Here is a 22,779-nt window from a genome sequence, read left to right as displayed (position 1 = left end):
TAATAGGGAAACAGGACAGGAGTTATTGCATTAGAAAACTCCCCGCTAGAAAAGCGGGGTCCAAGAGCTAGAGCGTGATCCTGCAGGCACAAATATGTAAGTACACATGAGTAAGTACACACCATTATGGCCACTTAACTGGAAGACAAACTTTACAACCACAAAAGTTTGTCGCCAAATTGCAAATTTTCCAACAAACTTTCCCCATAATTGTGTTGCGAAAGTGAACACTTTCCCTTGTGAATATATTAAGACTTAGTAATGTCATGTTAATATATTAGCACCGTTAATATCATGTTAAGACCTGAGTTAACACCCGTAGTGTCTCCAAGAGTCCTCCTTCATCACCCTCACCTGCAGCTCTCAGGAAAAGTTTTAATCTATAGGAACATGTTATAGTTAAATATATTGTAAAAACTGTATTAGAACTTTAAAAATATATGTTGTTATGGCTTTAAAACAGCGAATCATATTATAACTTTGAGGCCCTCAGACGCCCTTCCCCTAGGGCATGGTCAGAGACCGGGCCGCAAGGATGTTGATCCTCGATATAATGGGGCAGAGGGGGTGGTCACTCTTGTGTTCTTTTTGTTGTTGTTGTGGGGTGGTCACCCTTGTGTTATGCATCCCCAGCAAGTGTGGGCAGCACCCCCAGCAAGTGTGGAGGTGGGCAGCATCCCCAGCAAGTGTGGAGGTGGGCAGCACCTCCCAGCAAGTGTGGAGGTGGGCAGCACCTCCCAGCAAGTGTGGAGGTGGGCAGCACCTCCCAGCAAGTGTGGAGGTGGGCAGCACCCCCAGCAAGTGTGGAGGTGGGCAGCACCCCCAGCAAGTGTGGAGGTGGGCAGCACCCCCAGCAAGTGTGGAGGTGGGCAGCACCCCCAGCAAGTGTGGGCAGCACCCCCAGCAAGTGTGGAGGTGGGCAGCACCCCCAGCAAGTGTGGGCAGCACCCCCAGCAAGTGTGGGCAGCACCCCCAGCAAGTGTGGGCAGCACCCCCAGCAAGTGTGGAGGTGGGCAGCATCCCTAGCAAGTATGGAGGTGGGCAGCACCCCCAGCAAGTGTGGGCAGCACCCCCAGCAAGTGTGGTCAGCACCCGTCTACTGGTCACAGACACCGGCTGGTCGACAGGTGTGTCATGAACAAGAGGCCTCACATCAACCAGTGTGGTGGTGGCTCTCCTACTGTTGCCTCTAACCTCTCACAACACTCCTCAGTGTCGTGACTGTCATGACAGGTGTGGTCTATAGTACCAGTCTCGCCCTTCTCCTCTCCCTTCTGTTCTTCGCACTATTTGTCTATCTCAATTTTGTTCTTTCGCTATTAAGCCTTCTGTAATTTCGTTGTGTTAAGTCTGGTTCGTTCCTTCCTTTTATCTTAACTTACTGTCTCCCTACCTTCCGTCTCGGCTCTTAATGACTCATCCGCTCTGTCTCTTCACACCTCGTTAAGGTTCCTGGACAGATTGGATAGTCGGCACTTTCCTTTCAGGTGTGTCCTCTGTCTCTCTCTGGCTTTGTCTCTCTCAGTCTCTCTGTCTCTTTCTCTCACTGAACTTGTAACACTCTTCAATTTTCGGCTCAATATAATTCGAGATAAAAGGCACAAGTTCCATTTTTCTTGATTCCTTTGTCTGGGTAAACAATAGAGAGGATGGGAAGTGGTGCTAGTCCAGACAATACTCGCTCTGTCATTCTTCCTCTCTACCCCTTCTCCTCTCTTCCTTCCCCTCTCTTCCCTTCCCCTCTCTTCCTTCCCCTCTCTTCCCTTCCCCTCTTTTCCCTTCCCTTCTCTTCCCTTCCTTGTCTTCCCTTCCCATCTCTTCCCTTCCCCTCTTTTCCCTGCCCCTCTCTTCCTTCCCCTCTCTTCCCTTCCCCTCTTTTCCCTTCCCTTCTCTTCCCTTCCTTGTCTTCCCTTCCCCCTCTCTTCCCTTCCCCTCTCTTCCTTCCCCTCTCTTCCTTCCCCTCTCTTCCTTCCCCTCTCTTCCCTCCCCTCTCTTCCCTTCCCCTCTCTTCCCTTCCCCTCTCTTTCCTTTTCCTAATTGGTCCTCATGTGTGATGTGCAAGAATACATACCATGCATTATATATATCTTTATAAATAAGTGTTAATGTTCGTTTGTTCATAAACGAACATTAACATTCATATTTGTTTTCGCTAATCTCCGAAAGCTTTTCACCGATTACTCTGAAGTTTTGACACAACGTTCCATTTGCATACTAGTGTGTTTTTATATACCTACTATATAGATGCCACACCTGTGACAGGTAAAAACATTTTTTTTTAACTGTGATTTCCATATGAGCTTTCATGTGAGGAACATCTCTGAAACCTCTTTACCGATTCATTTAAAATTTTGACACAACGTTGCATTCATATACGCACATGTTTTTATATACCTACTATATAAAGGCCACACCTGTGACAGGTAAAAACATTTTTTTGTTTTTTTCAAACAGCACCATCTGTTGAACGTAAAAGCAACACACACTGTTCTAAATATGTTACGATTTCATTTCAATGTTTCTGATTGCATTGATAAATTGAATTTTCATAAATTTCGATTTATTTTCCTTTTGATTTAATTATTTGGTGTGATATTGAGTTGGAATTGAGCTGTGTTGTTTACCATACCGTTCATTTCGTGAGTATAGTTTTTTTCATTGTTGTTTCATTTCGTTTTTTTAACTGTTCTTATTTTTCAGTGATGGGAACATCAGATCATTTGGGAACGCATCAGACGAGGGAGTGGGGAATGGTGGGGAGGACGAGGGGACGGGAGTGGGGGATAGTCGGGATAAAATAAGATAAATTATTATTATGTTCATTATTTCTCAGGGTATAGATACAATGTGAAACAATCTATTATTTCCTCTATTTATCTAAGTGCTCTCCGGGTTATTAGTCCAGAATTCTTAGATGAAGAGTTTAAGAACATTGATTCGATTGGTCTCAAGCTTTGTTATCCCCTGAGTTTTTTGGAAGTTTGTCGTAGCAAAGCACGTCGTACATATTATAATAATATATACAGTGAGAAAATTCGCCCAAAGAATGTTTTATGTTTACCATATTTTTCTGGGTTTGAAAATATTGTCAAGGCCTTGAAACTTTTTGATATACATGTATTGTTTAATTACGAAAATACTTTCAATAGGAACATAATTGAATCTGCTTTAATAAAGTTAACAAAATAATGTAATTTGAACATTAGCAATGGTTTATATAATTTAGATCCATATTTGATTGATAAGTTAGAGGGCGATTTGAGTAGGATCATTGATACGCATTTTCTCACTAATCCCGAGTTAATATCCACTATCTTATGATATTAATATCAACGTTATGGGCATATTGGCCCGTACAATGCAGCTTCTATTTATATCCACTCAATCCCTATTCATATATTTGTCACTGTGCTTCACTTCACTTCACCTCACTCCTGCCTATATATGTCCAAATCTACGTACTTGAGGGCACGGGAGACATCTCGCGTCACGCAGGGTGCAGTCGCACCTCCACAGATCGCCAGTATCATCTATTGATACTGGTAATGGCTTAAAAGGGCCACCACTTACGGGCTATTCATGCCTGTGCCACCTTTTGGGTGGCTTAATCTTCATCAATCAATCATACTTGAGGGGATTCACATTCCCCTCTGAGGTTACTGGAGACACTGCACCACGTCCTGTGACTCCCCTGTTCCCACCTCCCCCCCCCCTGTTCCCCCCCCCCCCACCTTTGCATTATCTTCTTTCTTCTTTAGCCTTCCTTCTCTCTTCTCTCATCATGTCGCTCTGCAGAAAAACATCCATGTATCCCTCTAGTCTCATAAACTTTCTCTTCCTTGACAGGATTTCCTCTTTCGTTGCCTAGTTTATAAACACTAACTTTACTAGTCGTTTCATTTCCTTCTTGTAAGCGCCCAGCCTGAAAACCTTCTCTTTGTTGCCATTATCCCTTGCCATATCCAGGTCCTCCAAGATCTTTGTCGCCGCTGCTCCGTCCTTCCCTTTCCACTGATCCTGGTTGGATCCTTCGGGTTCCTGTACTCCTACAACTATAAGAGATCTTTTTCTTCCTAGCCTTTGAGTCATGTTCATTGCAGCTTCCTGGGGTGTAGCCATTTTCACAGTAGCTTCGTCCATAGCAGCCTTGGCCCTTGGGTTATTTAGTAGCATTTCTGCAAACGAGAGTCTCCCTGGAAGGAGCCCTCCATCCGCTACTTTGTGCTGTTTCGAATTCGGATTTTCCTTGAGTTTCTATATCTCTTCCTTGTGTGGGAAATTTTATTCATTATATCAATATTATTATCTAAGAAATGCATTATTTCTATATCATATCAGAATCAATCGGAATCGCATCAGATTCATTATATCCTACATCAACTGGAGCCTCCATGACAATGCAACATGATCACGTATGCAATTGGGGCCATATGTGACTTAATTAATTAAAAAACATTGGAACATCAGTAGATTTCTGGTGAGGATTAAATCAAATCCTTAATAAGAATCCGTGGTACTATTAAATACTGCTTATAATCTTTAAATCCTACACCTAATTATATTATAATCACATTTTATCTCAATAATCTGTCTAGACAGTAAAAATAATCAATCAGTATACAGAACCTGTCCTCTTAAAAAGAACGTCACTTTTGGCCGTTTGCCCGTATAGCCGAATATGGACGTAATTTGAAAATGAAAAATAAATAATATAAATTTGGGATTTTTTTTTTCAACAACAGTAAGTTAAGGGTCCTCTGGTAGGTTAGGTGGGCAGGAAATTCTCATAAAGTTTCAAAACATTATGAAAAACGTTAATGGAAAGAATCCCCAAACGAGGGTCGAAATATATATATATATATATGTCGTACCTAGTAGCCAGAACGCACTTCTCAGCCTACTATGCAAGGCCCGATTTGCCTAATAAGACAAGTTTTCATGAATTAATTGTTTTATGACTACCTAACCTACCTAACCAAACCTAACCTAACGTTTTCGGCTACCTAACCTAACCTAACCTATAAAGATAGGTTAGGTAGGGTTGGTTAGGTTCGGTCATATATCTACGTTAACAACCCGTTCTCGCAAATTTAATAAGTCAATATTGACTTATTAAATATGTGCATAGGTGACATACTTAACATAATAGATACCCTTAAAAAGATTCATAGAAAACACCGACCTTACCTAACCTTGTTAGTATCTTAAGATAAGCATCTTATTGTTTCGTAATTACAATTATTACTTAACCTATACCTATTATAGGTTAGGTAATAATTGTAATTACGAAGCAATAAGATGCTTATCTTAAGATACTAACAAGGTTAGGTAAGGTCGGTGTTTTCTATGAATCTTTTTAAGGGTATCTATTATGTTAAGTATGTCACCTATGCACATATTTAATAAGTCAATATTGACTTATTAAATTTGCGAGAACGGGTTGGTTAATTTTAACTCCAATAAAAAAAATTGACCTCATACATAATGAAATGGGTAGCTTTATCATTTCATTAGAAAAAAAATAGAGAAAATATATTAATTCAGGAAAACTTGGCTTATTAGGCAAATCGGGCCTTGCATAGTAGGCCAAAAAGTGCATTCTGGCTACTAGGTACGACATATATATATATATATATATATATATATATATATATATATATATATATATATATATATATATATATATATATATATATATATATATATATTTAGACCCTTTTTTTTCAACAACAGTAAGTTAAGGGTCCTCTGATAGCTTAGGTGGGCAGGAAATTCTCATAAAGTTTCAAAACGTTAATGGAAAGAATCCCCAAACGAGGGTCGAAATATATATATATATATATATATATATATATATATATATATATATATATATATATATATATATATATATATATATATATATATATATATATAGGAGGGAGTACCACCTCTAGCTGGAAGAAGGGGGACCCATAGCCTCGGAGGAAACCACGCATAACGCATTAGAGGGAATGTTTAGATCCCCTCCAATACAGTTTCTGTGTGCTTTTCTCCTACCACCCCCTTCCTTTTTTATTTTTTGATATTTTATTATATATATATATATATATATATATATATATATATATATATATATATATATATATCCCTCTCTCTCTCTCTCTCCCTCTCTCTCTCTCCCTCTCTCTCCCTCTCTCTCTCTCCCTCTCTCTCTCTCTCTCTCCCTCTCTCTCTCTCCCTCTCTCTCTCTCTCTCTCCCTCTCTCTCCTTCTCTCCCTCTCTCTCCCTTTCTCTCTCTCCCTCTCTCTCTCTCCCTCTCTCTCTCTCCCTCTCACTCTCTTACACTGAAGAGAACAGAAGTGCACGGCTTAGTCTAGGGTGATAAAGTGTGAAATAGGGGGACCCCCTGGGGTTATGAGACGGGTAACTCCCCCCCTACATTATGGCCTCCGTCTCATTCTCCCCGACCCCTGTCATATTCTCCTGTTTCACGGTCATCTGAGATATGCTTCTTTTTACACCTGCTGTCTCCCCCTCGCTCTAATTACTGTCAGCCTCCAGGCCTTCCTGTCTCTCTCTCTACCTCCCGGCCTCCCTGTCTCTCTCTCTCTCTACCTCCCGGCCTCTCTGTCTCTTCAGTCTAGGTCATCCTGGAGCCTCTTGAGTCCTCCTGTCTTAATCCTTCGTATAATTATAGCATTATCAGTAAACATTGAGAGTAATGAGTCTATACCTTCTGGAAGATCATTCACGTATATCAGAAACAGGATAGGTCCGAGTACAGAGCCCTGTGGGTCTCCGTTAATTACGTCACACCAGTCTGCAGTCTCACACCTCACAGTAGCTCCCTGCTTCCTGTTGTTTAGGTACTCATTAATCCATTGGAGCACCTTGCCACTTACTCCAGTTTGTTTCTCCAGGTTAGGCAACAGCCTCTTATGAGTACTGTGTCAAACGCTTTCTGACAGTCCAAGAAAATGTAGTCAGCTCATCCTTCTCTTTCGGCTTAATGCTTAGTCATAGAATTCTATTAAACTAATGAGACACGACTTACCTTCCCTGAACCCATGTTGGTGACAGGTTACAAAGTCCCTTCTCTCCAGATGGGCCACCAGGCTTTTATCTCACGATCTTCTCTATCACCTTGCATGGTAAACAAGTTAAGGACACTGGCCTGTAGTTTAGGGCCTCTTGTCTGTCACCTTTTTTATATATTTGGGACTACGTTAACTGTCTTCGATAACTTTTATTTTATAATAAGAAAAGAAAAGCAACAACAGTTTTGTATTTTAATCCTTCCGACTATCAAGAAAGTTGCCATCACACCCTAAACCCTTAATACTGGTGGCAGCTTAGTAGGATCAGCTGATGGGCTCCAGCTCCCGGTCCAGCTACCTGGTATAACTACATCACAGCAACTACAGCACAGCAGCTACAGCACAGCAGCTACAGCACAGCAGCTACAGCACAGCAGTTACGAGTGGCTGATTTCAGCCACTTTGAAAGGTCGACAAGATAGAATTTTCCTAGACACAGGAACTAGAGTCAACATCATCAAACAAGCCGCCTTCCCTGACATTCACGACAGACGTGTCACACAGCAGCCATCTGTCCCCTCCCCCCTTCCCCTTAGTGGAGTTCCTGGAGGCATACCTGCAGTGTTGGGTGAACCTGACATACAGTTGATGACAGATCACTCGTCATGACGTGTTTACTAGTAGATTATATTCGATTCCCAGGAAACATCTTACTTGGACTGAAAACTATGAGAGACTACCGAATTACTATCGATGCTTACCGTTAGGAAACAACAATTGCTGACACAGTAGTAACTCTTGTGTGGTGTGTACGCCACGGGACACGAGTTCACCAACCACAGGGACTATATCCGTTACATAAAAGCCAGGAGTGACCCGGCTACATCTTACCAGTCACACCCAAACAAAGCCGTCACTCAGTCACTTACTAACACCAGTCCATCACGTAGCCACACAGTCTCACAGGTCGGTGAGGTCAATGAATCTTGGCAATTGTTCATTAACTTACTTGCCTGGAGTCTAACATCAATCATGTCAGAGGCATCTTACACCAAGACACAGTCCTACATTCTCACGCAATAACAAAGATTGTTGTCAGAATTCCCGGTGTACCTGACCTAGATTACGTAATAGCAGAGTGTGACACATGTCAAATTAAAAGGTACCAACGCAGAACCGTCGTTATATCAGTTACAGAACAACACTACTGCTGTTTATGTTGTCAATGTTACCAAGACCAACACTGACCTCGCATCAGGCACACATATTGTGGACGTCTCCCATTATTCGTTATCGGTGCCAGTAGTGGATGAGGCCTCTACTGAACACATGGTACATGCGCTCTCTCACACGACAAATCGGAATAAGCTAGCAGTCTCCTGAGCATCTTAGTCCCCACTGACTTCCGTGAGACTCACAAAATCATCACTCACAAAATTCCTCTTGAACGAGGTACTCGACCAGTTTATGTACCTTCATACAGATTGCCTCATTCTTAACAAGCTGTTGCAGACCGACTTATTGACGAGATGTTGAACGGAGGTGTTACTGAAGAAAGCACCTCTCCATGGAATGCTCAACTGATCTTAGTTCCCAAGAAGGATGGCTCTTGGCGTCTCGTCGTTGATTTCAGAAACTTTACCAAGTGACGACATCTGATAGATTTCCACTTCCTATGCTTACTGACTTATTGCAGAACATAGACCAGAATAAAAGAAATTCTACACTTGATCTATTGCAAGAATTTTGGCAAATACCATTTGACCCGACGTGATTGTGATGGATGGGGTTAGGTTCTGATGGATGGGGCATGGTTCTGGTAGATGGGTGAGGTATGATGGGTGAAGCATTGGTGTAATGGATGGAGCATGAATGAGGAGTGACTATGATGGACGAGGCGTGGTTGTGATGGACGAGGCGTGGTTGTGATGGACGAGGCGTGGTTGTGATGGCATAAATAAGATACTCACTGGGGAGCTCGAGGAAGTTTGACCTCCGTCGCTGCTTGAACCTGGCGTAGTTGAGCGGCGCGAGGTCCCCCGCCTCGCTGTCCCTGGAGGAGCGCCTGGAGGCCAGGTAGGCCAGGTTACCCGCTCTCACCGGGCTGTGGCGGGGGAAGGGAGGAAGGGGGGGTTAGTGTAGCACCGGCCTCCTCTCTCTCTCTCTCTCTCTCTCTCTCTCTCTCTCTCTCTCTCTCTCTCTCTCACCCTAACCACTTCTATATTTATTACTTCAATTTATCATCACGTAAATAGTTAAGTAAAGTGGGTCTTCAAATATCCCCGCGACTCACTACATTCAAACTTACCTAGAACAATGCTTCACTTTTTCACACCTCTCTAAATGCATCAGTCACGTTGTGTACACAAGTAATTACCAAACAACCTCGGCTTAGCTATGCGCTGACTTATAATGTATAACGTTATTTATTAACATATGAGAAAATTATGCTCTATGAAGAACAGAATAAAAATATATACCGATAGGTCTCACCAACAGCTACAGCTTGGTGGAGCAACACTTTATTATTCAATAGATCAGGGGTTCTGGGGTGGACGCCAGGGGTCGCAGAGGGCGTTATAACCCACGAACTTATCTTATCTTATCTTATCTTATCTTATCTTATCTTATCGAACTTATCAGTCTTGGGGACCGAGGAAAACAAGAAGTGTTGACCATAACAGTACGGATGTTATGTTGATTGTGTGTAGTGAGCATGTAATCTTCTTGAGGTTATCTTGAGGTGATTTTGGGTCTTTTTTTTTTTTTAGTGTCCCCACGGCCCGGTCCTCGACCAGGCCTCCACCCCCAGGAAGCAGCCCGTGACAGCTGACTAACACCCAGGTACCTATTTTACTGCTAGGTAACAGGGGCATAGGGTGAAAGAAACTTTGCCCATTGTTTCTCGCCGGTTTCTGGTCAGCTAGTACTAATGGAAGTTTTGAAAATGGTGGCCGTGTGTGGCTAAGGAATATGATAGGTGACATTTTTCACCTTTTTGAAAGTTTCAGCATTTCTTAGAATACGAGAAAGAAACCATTTGCAAACTTTCACTACAACATTATGTCATCTTTCTTGAATATTTTGAAACTTTTCCTGGGTTATAAAATTGTTTTGTCTATTAGTTGCCAGAAGTGTTGAAAATTCGTAACCAAAGTAAACTTTCTCCCGGGGCAGATATATGGAGTTGTAGTCCAAATTAACATGAAGCTTTGCGTGATGAGGATGCACGATTCTTCTGAGTATTCCAAGAGTGAAGTTTTCTAAGTCAGTGTGACGGCTATACTGATCTGCTTCATATTTTTCGTAAAGTAAATTCATACTTTCAAAATCATTTAGGATTGGTTTGAGAAATGTGAAATGTAGCTTATTGGGGGATCAGACTAAATTGAAAATAGTTGACTTGCAACGTATTTATCACAAGAGGAAGAAGCAATTTGGTAATGAGTCGTTAAAGAATCCCACTGATCTAACAGCCGCTTTACACTACCGCTCCTTGCCAACCATCGTCTTCCTGACAAAGGGATTAACTGTAAGGGATCTTTCCCATCATTTATCAATCTGTAAATTTCTAGATAACTTTCTCTCCTTAATAAAGATCTATGGAACCAGGTTGTAGCTTTTGGGATGAAGTATTAATGACACTTAAGGTTGGGACATCTATAGCCCCTGGGGAGGATTACCTTGCCTTGTGGTTACTTTGTCTTTCGAAGGTTCTTAGTATCAACGTCCCCCAGGGGCCCGGTCTCTGACCAGGGCTCCTGCGGTAAGTGGTTAAGTCAATCAGGCTGTTGGACGCGACTGTGATTTGTACACATTTCATTATAAAAAAATAAATATACATCAATGAGTTTCTTAACATTAATAGCCCAACTTGCTTTTAAATTAGCCCAAAAAGTAGCAAGTAGCGAAATTAAAAATTTGGGAGCGCGGGGACTCTCAAAAGTAGCCCAATTCGCTACTTGTAGCCCAATCTGGCAACCGTGCCCAGCGGTCCGTGGTGGGCGCGCTCACCCGCGGCACCGACCTTCCTCTGGGAGGGAGGACTGTCCGCAATATTGTTTGATTAATTTTATTGTCTTCACACATTGTTGAGCAAAGTGTGATATAACATAATTATATATAAGATTTAAAGATTATAAGTAGTGCTTGATAGTCCCATTAATTCTTATTAAGGACTTGCAGTACCCGGCGTTGCTGTGGCTCCGCAGCGCATGTGCGTTGCGGAGCCACAGCAACCTTCCCTGTCCCTTTGTCCTCCCCACCATTCTCCATTCCCCCATCCCCTCGTGTCCACCATCCCAAACTCCCCTGTCCCCTCGTCCTTCCCCACCATTACCCCCTCCCTTGTCCCCTCGTCCTCCCCACCATCTCTCACTTCCGTCCCCCAGTCCTCCCCACCATTCCCCACTCCCTCGTCCGATGCCTTCCCAAATGGTCTGATGTTCCCATCAGAAAATTGGGAACATCAAGTGTTCTGATGTTCCCATCACTGAAATATAAGAAAAAATAAATAAAAAAATAAAATGAAAATAAAAAAATAAACTATACTCACGAAATGAACGGTATGGTAAACAACACAGCTCAATTCCAATGCAATTCACACAAAATAATGAAATAAAAATAAAAATAAATAAAAATCTATGAAAATTCAATTTATCAATGCAATCAGAATGATTGAAATGGAATTGTAACATATTTAGTATAGCATGTGTGTTGCTCTTACATGCAACAGATGGCGCTGTTTGTCAAGAAAAGCCTAGTTTTACCTGTCACAGGTGTGGCATCTATCCTTATACTTACGAAATGAACGGTATGGTAAACAACACAGCTCAATTCCAACACAATATCACACAAAATAATTCAATAAAAAATAAATAAAATCGAAATCTATGAAAATAAAATTTATCACTGTAACCGGAAACATTGTAATGGAATTCGTGACATATCTAGTATAGCGTGAATGTTGCTATTATGTGCAACAGATGGCGCTGTTTTTCAAAAAACGCATGTTTTTACCTGTCACAGGGGTGGCATCTATATAGTAGGTATATAAAAAGACGCGCCCTATTTCAATGCAACGTTGTGTCAAAATTTCAAAGCAATAGGTAAAGAGGTTTCAAAGATTTCCCTCACATGAAAAACAGTTTTTCAGAAAAAAACATGTTTTTTACCGTCACAGACGTGACATAGTATGTATATATAAAATACATACTATATACATACTATATAGTATGTATATAAAAACCTGCTCGGATGCGAATGGAACGTTGTATCAAAATTCCAACACAATCGGTGAAGAACTTTCGGAGATTAGCGATTTTGAACAAACGAACATTTCCATTTTTATTTATATATATTGATTTAATCCTCGCCGGACATTGACTTCATGTTCCAATTGTTTTTTAAGATTACATGTACAAAGTCACGTAGACATTGGGCTCCATGGCAGATGTCACCTCTGTGGCATTGTCATCATGGATCTATATGTAGGATACAATATAATGAGTCTGATGTGAAAAATAGATAGAATATAGAAATAATAATTTCTTAGTTAATGTTTGATTTAGTGGGTATAAATTCCCACACAACTGGAGATTTAGCTGTGATGAACATTGTAAGTAGTGAACTTGTAGCTTCGGTTCTTCAGCTGGTACCAATATAATCAAATCAATAATGATTGTAATATAGTTGTTCATACGAGAATATCGAGCAGAGAAGTTCATACGAGAATATCAGAGCAGAAGAAGATTAATGAAGCTAATCTTCATTAATCAACCATCAACACCACACACACACACACACAACCCCTACACCACACCACACTACCCCTACACCACACCACACAACCCCTACACCACACCACACTACCCCTACACCACACCACACAACCCCTACACCACACCACACAACCCCTACACCACACCACACAACCCCCTACACCACACCACACAACCCCTACACCACAAAACACAACCCCTACACCACACCACACAACCCCCTACACCATACCACACAACCCCTACACCACACCACACAACCCCTACACCACACCACACAACCCCTACACCACACCACACTACCCCTACACCACAAAACACAACCCCTACACCACACTACACAACCCCTACACCACACTACACAACCCCTACACCATACCACACAACCCCTACACTACACCACACAACCCCCTACACCACAGCACACAACCCCCTACACCACACCACACCACCCCTACGCCACACTACACAACCCCTACACCCGACCACACAACCCCTACACTACACCACTCCACACCCACACTACACAACCAACACGCCACACCACCCCTAAACCACACCACCACCACACTACACAACCAATCCTCTCAAATAAAACATCATATTTTGACGTCAAAATACCCAACGTCAAAATATGAAGTACTATCAATCAGAGCGGATCACAGAACTGACGGAGGGACAACCCTGCGTCCATTGGTCAGGTTAGGTTGTGTTCCAACCATTTACTATATCACTTATACTATGTGTGACTACTGGAGAGGACGGACTGCACTACCACACCACACCACCACACCACCACACACCACCACCTCACACCACACTACACCACCACACACCACACCACCACACACCACCTCACACCAAGACACACCACACCACACTACACCACCACACACAACCACACACCACCACACCATGCAGCATCATAAGTATTGTGGAGGTAATATCCACAAGAGGACACGAGCAAACACAAGAGAAAGAAGACAAAATTATGAAGAAAAAGCAGACCATAATAATATTAATAACAAGAAGAAGAAGAACATGAAGATTAAGAAGCAGAGGCAGAAGCAGAGAAACAAAAAGAGGAAGACAAGGAAAAGTGTAGAATATTATTTTTACCCTTATTATTATTACCAAGAAGTACTCGAGGTGGCCCACAGCGGCCCACAGAACTGGGTCTTTACCAAGCCCGGGCGGACCATTAGGGTGATGAGGTAATGGCTGCCTCAAGCCTCCCACACCTCACCCTCCACCAGTCATGTCACCGGTGGACATGAAGAAGTCATGTCAACCCTTGACTGCCTCGGGATCATAACCAGGGAGCCCCGGAGCCGCCTTAAATTGCCCTGTAAACGATAATTCCAGGAAAGATGGTCTCTGATGATCGCAAACGGGATGAGAGGTTAGAGATGTGATGCGGACTCTGAGGCCGTGGGGAAGCTGTTCTGAGGCCGAGGGGAAGCTGTTCAGAGGCCGAGGGGCGGAGCAGTAGTAGTAGTAGGGTTTAAGCGCTAAACGAATTTATTTTTTTAGTTCCCCTTTAGCGCTTGGGTTTTCCAGTTAAACTTTCCATTCCCATTTAGTGTTTGGGGTTTCCTGATAAATTTCCGATTTGGAGTTAAAGAATTCTTATGAGAAAAATATTTTCAGAGCTCTTAAAAGTTTGTTAAGAGTTCTTATGGGGAAAATTCAACATTTTTCAGAGTTCATATAATCATAGAAGTGTTTTTTTCAGACTTAAAGACCGAAATTTTTCAAAGACCATTTTAGGATAAAGCAATCATAAATGTTTGTTAAGAGTTCTTATGGGGAAAATTCAAATTTTTCAGAGTTCAGTTTTCAAAGACCATTTTCGGATAAAGGAAAATATTTCAGAGTTCATATAATCATAGAAGTTTATTAACGAGTTTAAGACCGAAATTATTCAAAAGACCATTTTCAGAAAATATTGTCATAGAAGTTTTGTTAAGAAAAATAGACATCTTAGCCGTGACTTTAGTTTTTATATTCATTTACAGCTGTTTCACCTTAAAAAGACCGATTTTCCTCAGAGACCATTTGAAGACCAAATTTTATCAGAGACATTTTGAATACCAATTTTCTTCAGATTCCATATAAGACCAAAATGAGACAGAGATTATTTTGGACCCAAATATTGTCAGAGTCCAGTAAAAGACCTAAATTAGTCAAAGTCCAGTAGAAATCCGAAAATAGTCAAGAGTCTTTTAAGACCGAAAATTAGTCAGAGACCAGTTTAAGCCCAAAATTTAACAGAGTCCACTTTAAGCCCAAAATTTAACAGAGTCCACTTTAAGCCCAAAATTTAACAGAGTCCACTTTAAGACCAAAATTTAACAGAGTCCAGTTTGATACCCAAATTAATCAGAGTCCACTTTGAGACCAAAATATTTCAGAGTTTTACTTACACCTGCGTTCTTAAAGAGTTCTTATGGAGAAAATTCAAATATTAACAGAGTCCGTTTGAAGACCTAAAAATTAACAGCCCAATTTAAACAATCATATTTCAGATGTAGTAAAATCAAACAAAGTTAGTAAGCAAGTTGTAGCTCTTGTTCCCCACCTTACATTACCCCATAACATCTTTACTAACAGTCCAAGCTCCCTTAAATTTTAAACAGTTATCATTCAAACGTAGTATAATACGACAATTTAGTTACCGAGCTCCAGCTCTTGGCCTCCGCCTTACTTCCGTCTCGCATCTTCGTTAATAACCCATAAATTTTCCTGAAATTTAAACCCGTCGTACCACTCGACGACGGGTTTAACCTAACTCACAATAAGTTATATTAACTTATTGTGATATCTGAGTAAGTAAAGAAAACACAATTACTGAGCTCCAGCTCTTATCCCCCACCTTTACCCTCTCTCATATCTTTGTTAGTAACAGATCAATTTCCCTGAAATTCAAACCCTCTGTATTTCAGACACAGTAAATAAGTTCCAAGGAATTACCAAACTCTAGCTCTCGTCCCCTGCCTTAGCTCATTTGTACAAGTTCTTTATTGTCAGTCCAAATCCCCTGAGATTTAAAACCCGACTACATTTTCAGACTCATGTAAAATAAATCAACAAGTAAATTACCAAGTTTCAGCTCTTGTCCCCTACCTTAGTTCGCTCCTGGAAATTCATTATCTGCTAAAATCCCCTGAGAGTTAAAACCCAACTACTTTTCAAACCCCTGTACAATAAATCAAAACTTTAACCGAGCTCCAATTCCTGTCCTCCGCCTTAGATCATCAAACTTAATTCAGATGAAGACGTTCTCCAGTCTATCAATGTAAACACATCTTGTCCTTTAATACACTTTTTGTATTCAGCTAGGTAAATAATCACTAACGCGCTAATATTCACACAGTAATAAAATTCATACTGTCAGATGACACCTTATCCTCAATACTCTTTGTTTACTCAGCTATGTAATATTCACACCGTCAAATCACACTTACCTTTCCCCCTCTTACCTTGGTCTTGGTCAGCCAGAAGGGTCGTTGTGAGTGACCTCTGGTGAGGTGACGCATCAAGACCAGCGCCACCTAGTGTGTGCTACAGAGCACAATGTCAACTCCCCAGTGAGTTAGTGGTATTTCCTAGTTCACCAGTATCGGCTAGGTCATTGATGACGTTTGTGTGTCCACAGAGGTGACGTCTGGGGACAGCGGTACTGGAGACGGCAGTTCATCTTGGGCAGTTCACGGTCTACTCACATGGTACTGGAAACGACCAAGTAAGCCGCCGCCGATGAAGCAGTGTGGTAGCTGCTAGAGCTTGGGTGCTTTAGTGTTGAAAAAGATCGGCGTACCTTTGGGACTGGCTTAGGGGAGAGACTGACGACAGGGAGGTGCCTGTTGAGTAGTGCTGCTAGCTGGTCGCTGGAGACTGCTGCCAGGGGATCGCTAGAGACTGCTGCCAGGGGATCGCTAGAGACTGCTGCCAGGGGATCGCTACCCCTGTATTGTGACCCCACTCAGCGTGTGGCTGAGGTCCTCTGCCAGCGAGTAGCTGGAGAGTGGTCGTGGGGGTACAGGCACCTCATGACACTGTCAGTGGCCTGGCCCACGTACAGGTGAACTACCCGGTGTTCTTCCCAGTAAGGTTGGATACGCTACTGGACAGTGAAGAAATACTGGGGATTGATGAACTCTGCACGTGAACACGCTTGATATCCTGAGCGAAAGGATTGTACATAGGTGTAGAAATTGCCTAATTTGTTCTTTATACATTATTTATGGTGACGGTGTACATATATATGCTTAACGGTGATGGAAAGATATTTAATACATTGACGAAAGGAACAGTGTTTTGTTCATCCCCTACTTTTTTTATGCACTACACAGCCACTTTCTTGAAAACGTACTACCAATTTAGGGTAGAATACTGTCATTTTGGTTCTACCATCAAAGAACCCGGTTGCGACCCATAGTGGCCGTAACACACACTGCTGAATTGAACCAAGCTGTGTGGGCTGGGCCTTCTCCTTTCCCCCTTGGGTCCAAGATCAAATAATGATGAGCGGTCTTGAGGCATGACTAGGAGAGCTCCTTGGGGCACGATGCATGATACCCTAGAGGAGGGAGCAAAGACCCACGGCGTGACGTTACAGGATCAGTAGCACGATCCCCCGCTGTTTAACTGTAACCTCACGTAACACAAGGCCAAGGTGAGTGACGCGTGACAAATTGGCGACCTTGCCGAAACTTGACAATATCTACTATATTTTGCTATTATTATCCATGTATGGGCCAACTGGCCCATACATGGATATTAATAGGGACCTATTGGCCCATATGATGCAGCTCTTATTTTATATCTACCTAATCCCATTCATTTATTTATCATTGTACCTAACTTCACCTCTCTATCTCTCACTCCTACCTATATATGTCCAAACATATTGACTTGTAAATCATTCCTTCCGAAGATGTATAATATACGACCGTATAATATACGATCGATTAATATACGAAATTACTTAAGGAAATTCCTGTTTCAATTATTCCTTCGTGGTCTGACACTGTCACATTTTTCATCACGTGTTAATTTTCGTGATTTACACACAAACACACACACACATTCACACACACTCATACATATATATATATATATATATATATATATATATATATATATATATATATATATATATATATATATATATATATATATATATATATATATATATATATATATATATATATAAATTTGCTCTCAGACACGTTTTTCACTTTGACATTTTATGTGTCGCGATCCCTGCCCCTACTCTCCCCGCTCTTCTTGCCTCTCTCCTCCCCATAGCCTCGACCTCTCCCACCCTCTCTCTCTCTCTCTCTCTCTCTCACCCTGGGAGACTTAATGCTCTTACCTTGCCAGCGGAGATGGTGAACACGGCCTGGACCCTCGCGGGGACCTGGGGCTGAGGGGACTACACGGACTCTTGGGACTGAAAGGACTTTTGGGACTCTTGGGACTGAAGGGGCTTTTGGGACTCAGCGGGGACATTGTCACATCCGAGTCGATGTAGTCCTGAGAGGTGGTAGTAGAGTTCCTGTAGCCGCTGAGGGAGGTGGAGTCGCTGTCTGTGGAGGTGAGGCGGATGCTGGCTAGACGAGACATATTGGTGACGCTGTGGACGCCGCCCGCTTGCACGGAAGGAGTAGGGGACGCCAGCGGTGCCTGCTGCTGCTGCTGCTGCTGCTCCTCCTTCCGCTGCTCCTGCTGCTGCTGCTGCTGCTCCTCCTTCCGCTGATCCTGCTGCTGCTGCTGCTGTGGCCGCTGGCTGCAGGAACTGAGCGCTGAGAATGATGTCGACGTCTCGGAGGGTGTCAATGGTGACTCAGAAGTCGTCAGAACCGCTGGCAAAAGCATCAACGTCTCCGTGGGGGCTACAGGAACCATTGATGTCTTTTTAGGCACTCTTGAGGGCGTGGATGTCTTGACGGGCGATGTTGAGACCGTGGATGTCTTGACGGGCGATGTTGGGACCGTGGAGTAATCACAAGCCTTGCCAGAGACGTGGATGTTTCTTGGGCAGTGGTCGTTGAGAGAGAGAGAGCCAGATGCTGTGTGACCGAGCACAGAGTCCTGCAGGAGACGGCCCGGGTGAGCCAGGATGGCTTCCGTTACCTGTTCACGTGTGTGTTACTTAACGTGTTGATCAATATTGTTGCATAGTGATATCAACCTTTCGGTTTGTCCTTATCTAGTGACTTCTATTTGTGGCTATTTGGAAAGTGGTTCCTCTTGTGATTTAATATTGTTCTTTTGACAATAACAACTTGCTAAATATCATGCGCTAGATTGTGTTTGAGATTATTGTTGCTGCTGGCACAGGAAAAGCGGAATATATGCTTGATGAGAATGCTACAAAAATGAGTTTAGAGAGGTTCTTCATGTTGGTAAAGCTGTGTGAACGCTGAAGTGAGAAGCAATACCGTGGCAAGACTCAGCATCTCTGAGATGGAGGCGCAGGTAGTGTAAGGAGCAGAGGTGGATGAGCAAGTAGTAGTATTGTCCTCTGGTGAGTGACGGCGCTCAGATCGATCGAGTATCTATGTTGTTGTGTGACCTGGATGGGCGCTGAGACCAGAGTGGAAGATGAGACTTCAGGTAGGTGGGCTACCAGGAGTGTGGGCTACCTGGAGTGTGGGCTACCAGGAGTGTGGGCTACCAGGAGTATGGGCTACCTGGAGAGTGGGCTACCAGGAGTGTGTGCTACCAGGAGTGTGGGCTACCAGGAGTATGGGCTACCAGGTTAGTAGAAGCAGCTGGTGGCGGGTGTGTAGCGCCTGGCACGAAGCCCTCACACGACCTATGAGGCAGGCAGGGTTCATATTTCCGCCCCGTACTGACACTTCTTTCTTTTCTTCCCGAAGACACTTCCTCTTTTTCTTCCTGAAAACACTTTCTCCTCCTGAATACACTTTCCCCTTTCAGGCTTAAAGCAACTTTCTGCTCCCGTATTCACTTGTTCCTGCAGACCATGTTCCTGTTGGTGACTGTGGTAGTGATGCAGAAGCAGGTTACTTGGCACCGCCCAGGAGGTGCTGTACAAGGACTAGGGCACCCCGGCCCACCGCCACACACCCAGACACCTCTCCTGGGCGCATGGTGCCCTGCTCCTGACCCACGACCCGGCACTCTCCTCCGGGTGGTCACCAGCTCCTGACCCACGACCCGGCACTGTCCTCCAGGAGGTCACCAGCTCCTGACCCACGACCCGGCACTGTCCTCCAGGTGGAACTGAAAGTGAGAAGATATAGGTGAGATACACGGGGAGGAGTGAGAGACACATATATACAAGACACAAGTTAACACATTATGGTAGACATGTATGGCAGCTGAGTACCGCAGCTTGTGTTGACCACCTGCGGGGCCGCACCTGTCACCCCCACCCACCTCTCCAGTGCTCTTCCTACTGTTCAAATATTTAATACTAAATATTTAATTTTACGTCCTGTAGATAGCTTAATAGATTTCAGTAATTTGGCAATTCAGTGGTTTGGTGTTGGGTGTTAAGCTGTGGGGGAATGTATGGTACGTGTTGCGTACTCTTATCCGGGGTCATGAAGGCTGTTCTGGTACTGGACAGTTTGGTATATGCTGCTGATGTGATTTTGTTTGTGTGCGTCTCTGGTTCTAGCGTCGGTGTTGTGTGTACTCCAAGATGCAGTAGCAGTAAGTATCTTTCGTGAATTATGTAATGTTCCTGTGTCTTTCTTACTCCTGCGTGTGTGTGTGTGTGTGTGTGTTCTCACCTATTTGTGCTTGGGGGGTTGAGCTTTGGCTCTTTGGTCCAAGAGCGTGTGTGAGTGTGTGTGTACTCACCTAGTTGTATTCACCTAGTTGTGCTTGCGGGGGTTGAGCTCTGCTCTTTCGGCCCACCTCTCAACTGTCAATCAATCAACTGTCACTATTTTTTTTTCACACACACACACACACACACATACACAGGAAGCAGCCCGTAGCAGCTGTCTTACTCCCAAGGTACCTATTTGCTCTTAGGTAACAGGTGCATGAGGGTGAAGGAAACTCTGCCCCATCTGTTTGTGCCGGCTGCGGGGATTGAACCCCGGTCCCTAGGTCCACAAGTCTAGAGCGCTGTCCACTTAACCACCAGCTCCTGTACTCACCTATTTGTGCTTGCGGGGGTTGAGCTCTGGCTCTTTGGTCCCGCCTCTCAACTGTCAATCAACTGGTGTACAGGTTCCTGAACCTACTGGGCTCTATCATATCTACACTTATGTGTATGGAGTCAGCCTCCACCACATTGCTTCCTAATGCATTCCATTTGTCAACCACTCTGACAATAAAAAAGTTCTTTCTAATATCTCTGTGGCTCATTTGGGCACTCAGTTTCCACCTGTGTCCCCTAGTGCGTGTGCCCCTTGTGTTAAATAGCCTGTCTTTATCAACCCTGTCGATTCCCTTGAGAATCTTGAATGTGGTGATCATGTCCCCCCTAACTCTTCTGTCTTCCAACGAAGTGAGGTTCAATTCCCGTAGTCTCTCCTCGTAGCTCATACCTCTCAGCTCGGGTACTAGTCTGGTGGCAAACCTTTGAACCTTTTCCAGTTTAGTCTTGGACTCCATGCTGGAGCCGCATACTCCAGGATTGGTCTGACATATGTGGTATATAATGTTCTGAAAGATTCCTTACACAAGTTTCTAAAGGCCGTTCTTATGTTAGCCAACCTGGCATATGCTGCTGATGTTATCCTCTTGATATGAGCTTCAGGGGACAGGTCTGGCGTGATATCAACCCCCAGGTCTTTCTCTCTCTCTGACTCTTGAAGTATTTCATCTCCCAAGTGATACCTTGTATCTGGTCTCCTGCTTCCTACCCCTATCTTCATTACATTACATTTGCTTGGGTTAAACTCTAACAGCCATTTGTTCGACCATTCCTGCAGCTTGTTCAGGTCTTCTTGAAGCCTCAAGCTGTCCTCCTCTGTCTTAATCCTTCTCATAATTTTGGCGTCGTCAGCAAACATTGAGAGGAATGAGTCTATACCCTCTGGGAGATCATTTACGTATATCAGAAACAGGATAGGTCCAAGTACAGAGCCCTGTGGGACTCCACTGGTGACTTCACGCCAGTCTGAGGTCTCACCCCTCACTGTAACTCTCTGCTTCCCATTGCTTAGGTACTCCCTTATCCACTGGAGCGCCCTACCAGTTACTCCTGCCTGTCTCTCCAGCTTATGCATCAACCTTTTATGGGGCACTGTGTCAAAGGCTTTCCGACAGTCCAAAAAATGCAGTCCGCCCATCCTTCTCTTTCTTGCTTAATCTTTGTCACCTGATCATAGAATTCTATCAAGCCTGTAAGGCAAGATTTACCCTCCCTGAACCCATGTTGATGGGTTGTCACGAAGTCTCTTCTCTCCAGATGGGTTACTAGGTTTTTTCTCACAATCTTCTCCATCACCTTGCATGGTATACAAGTTAAGGACACTGGCCTGTAGTTCAGTGCCTGTCCTGTGTCCTAGTCCTGTGTGGCTGTGTGTGTGTGTGTGTGTATGTGTGTGTGTGTGTGTGTGTGTGTGTGTGTGTGTGTGTGTACTCACCTAATTGTGCTTGAGGAAGTTGAGCTCTGGCTCTTTGGTCCCGCCTCTCAACCGTCAATCAACAGGTGTGTGTGTGTGTGTGTGTGTGTGTGTGTGTGTGTGTGTGTGTGTGTGTGTGTGTGTGTGTGTTGTGTGTGTGTGTGTGTGTGTGTGTGTGTGTGTGTGTGTGTGTGTGTGTGTGTGTGTGTGTGTGTGTGTGTGTGTGTGTGTGTGTGTTGTGTGTGTGTGTGTGTGTGTGTGTTGCATCAATAACTTCATGTTGATGTCATTGACATTGAGTGCGTGGAGTGGGAGCCCATCACACCCTTGCCGTCCTCTGCTGAGGCTGACACACAGCACCGCTCTCTCACCCTCCCACCTCTCTCCCACACACAGGCGTGCATCACACCGCTCCTC

At 43.5% G+C, this 22,779-nt stretch overlaps 1 protein-coding gene across 1 annotated transcript in view; it reads right to left on the bottom strand.

Moving 5' to 3' along the window:
* LOC123764161 (uncharacterized) overlaps positions 1 to 20,048 on the bottom strand; it is a 76,678-nt gene extending 56,630 nt beyond the window's left edge. Inside the window, exons 1-2 of the mRNA XM_069330122.1 lie at positions 18,180 to 20,048; positions 8,990 to 9,123 (exon numbers count right to left, since the gene is read on the bottom strand). Of these exons, the coding sequence (XP_069186223.1) occupies positions 8,990 to 9,123; positions 18,180 to 18,712 (667 nt within the window). The 5' untranslated portion in view covers positions 18,713 to 20,048. The remainder of the gene's footprint in view (positions 1 to 8,989; positions 9,124 to 18,179) is intronic.
* Between the last annotated feature and the right edge of the window lie 2,731 nt (positions 20,049 to 22,779).

The sequence above is a fragment of the Procambarus clarkii genome, chromosome 23, assembly GCF_040958095.1.
Source record: "Procambarus clarkii isolate CNS0578487 chromosome 23, FALCON_Pclarkii_2.0, whole genome shotgun sequence".
NCBI classification, from domain to species: domain Eukaryota; kingdom Metazoa; phylum Arthropoda; class Malacostraca; order Decapoda; family Cambaridae; genus Procambarus; species Procambarus clarkii.
The sequence above is the reverse complement of the archived record's forward strand: the minus strand, read 5'-3'. Positions and strand labels throughout refer to the sequence as shown.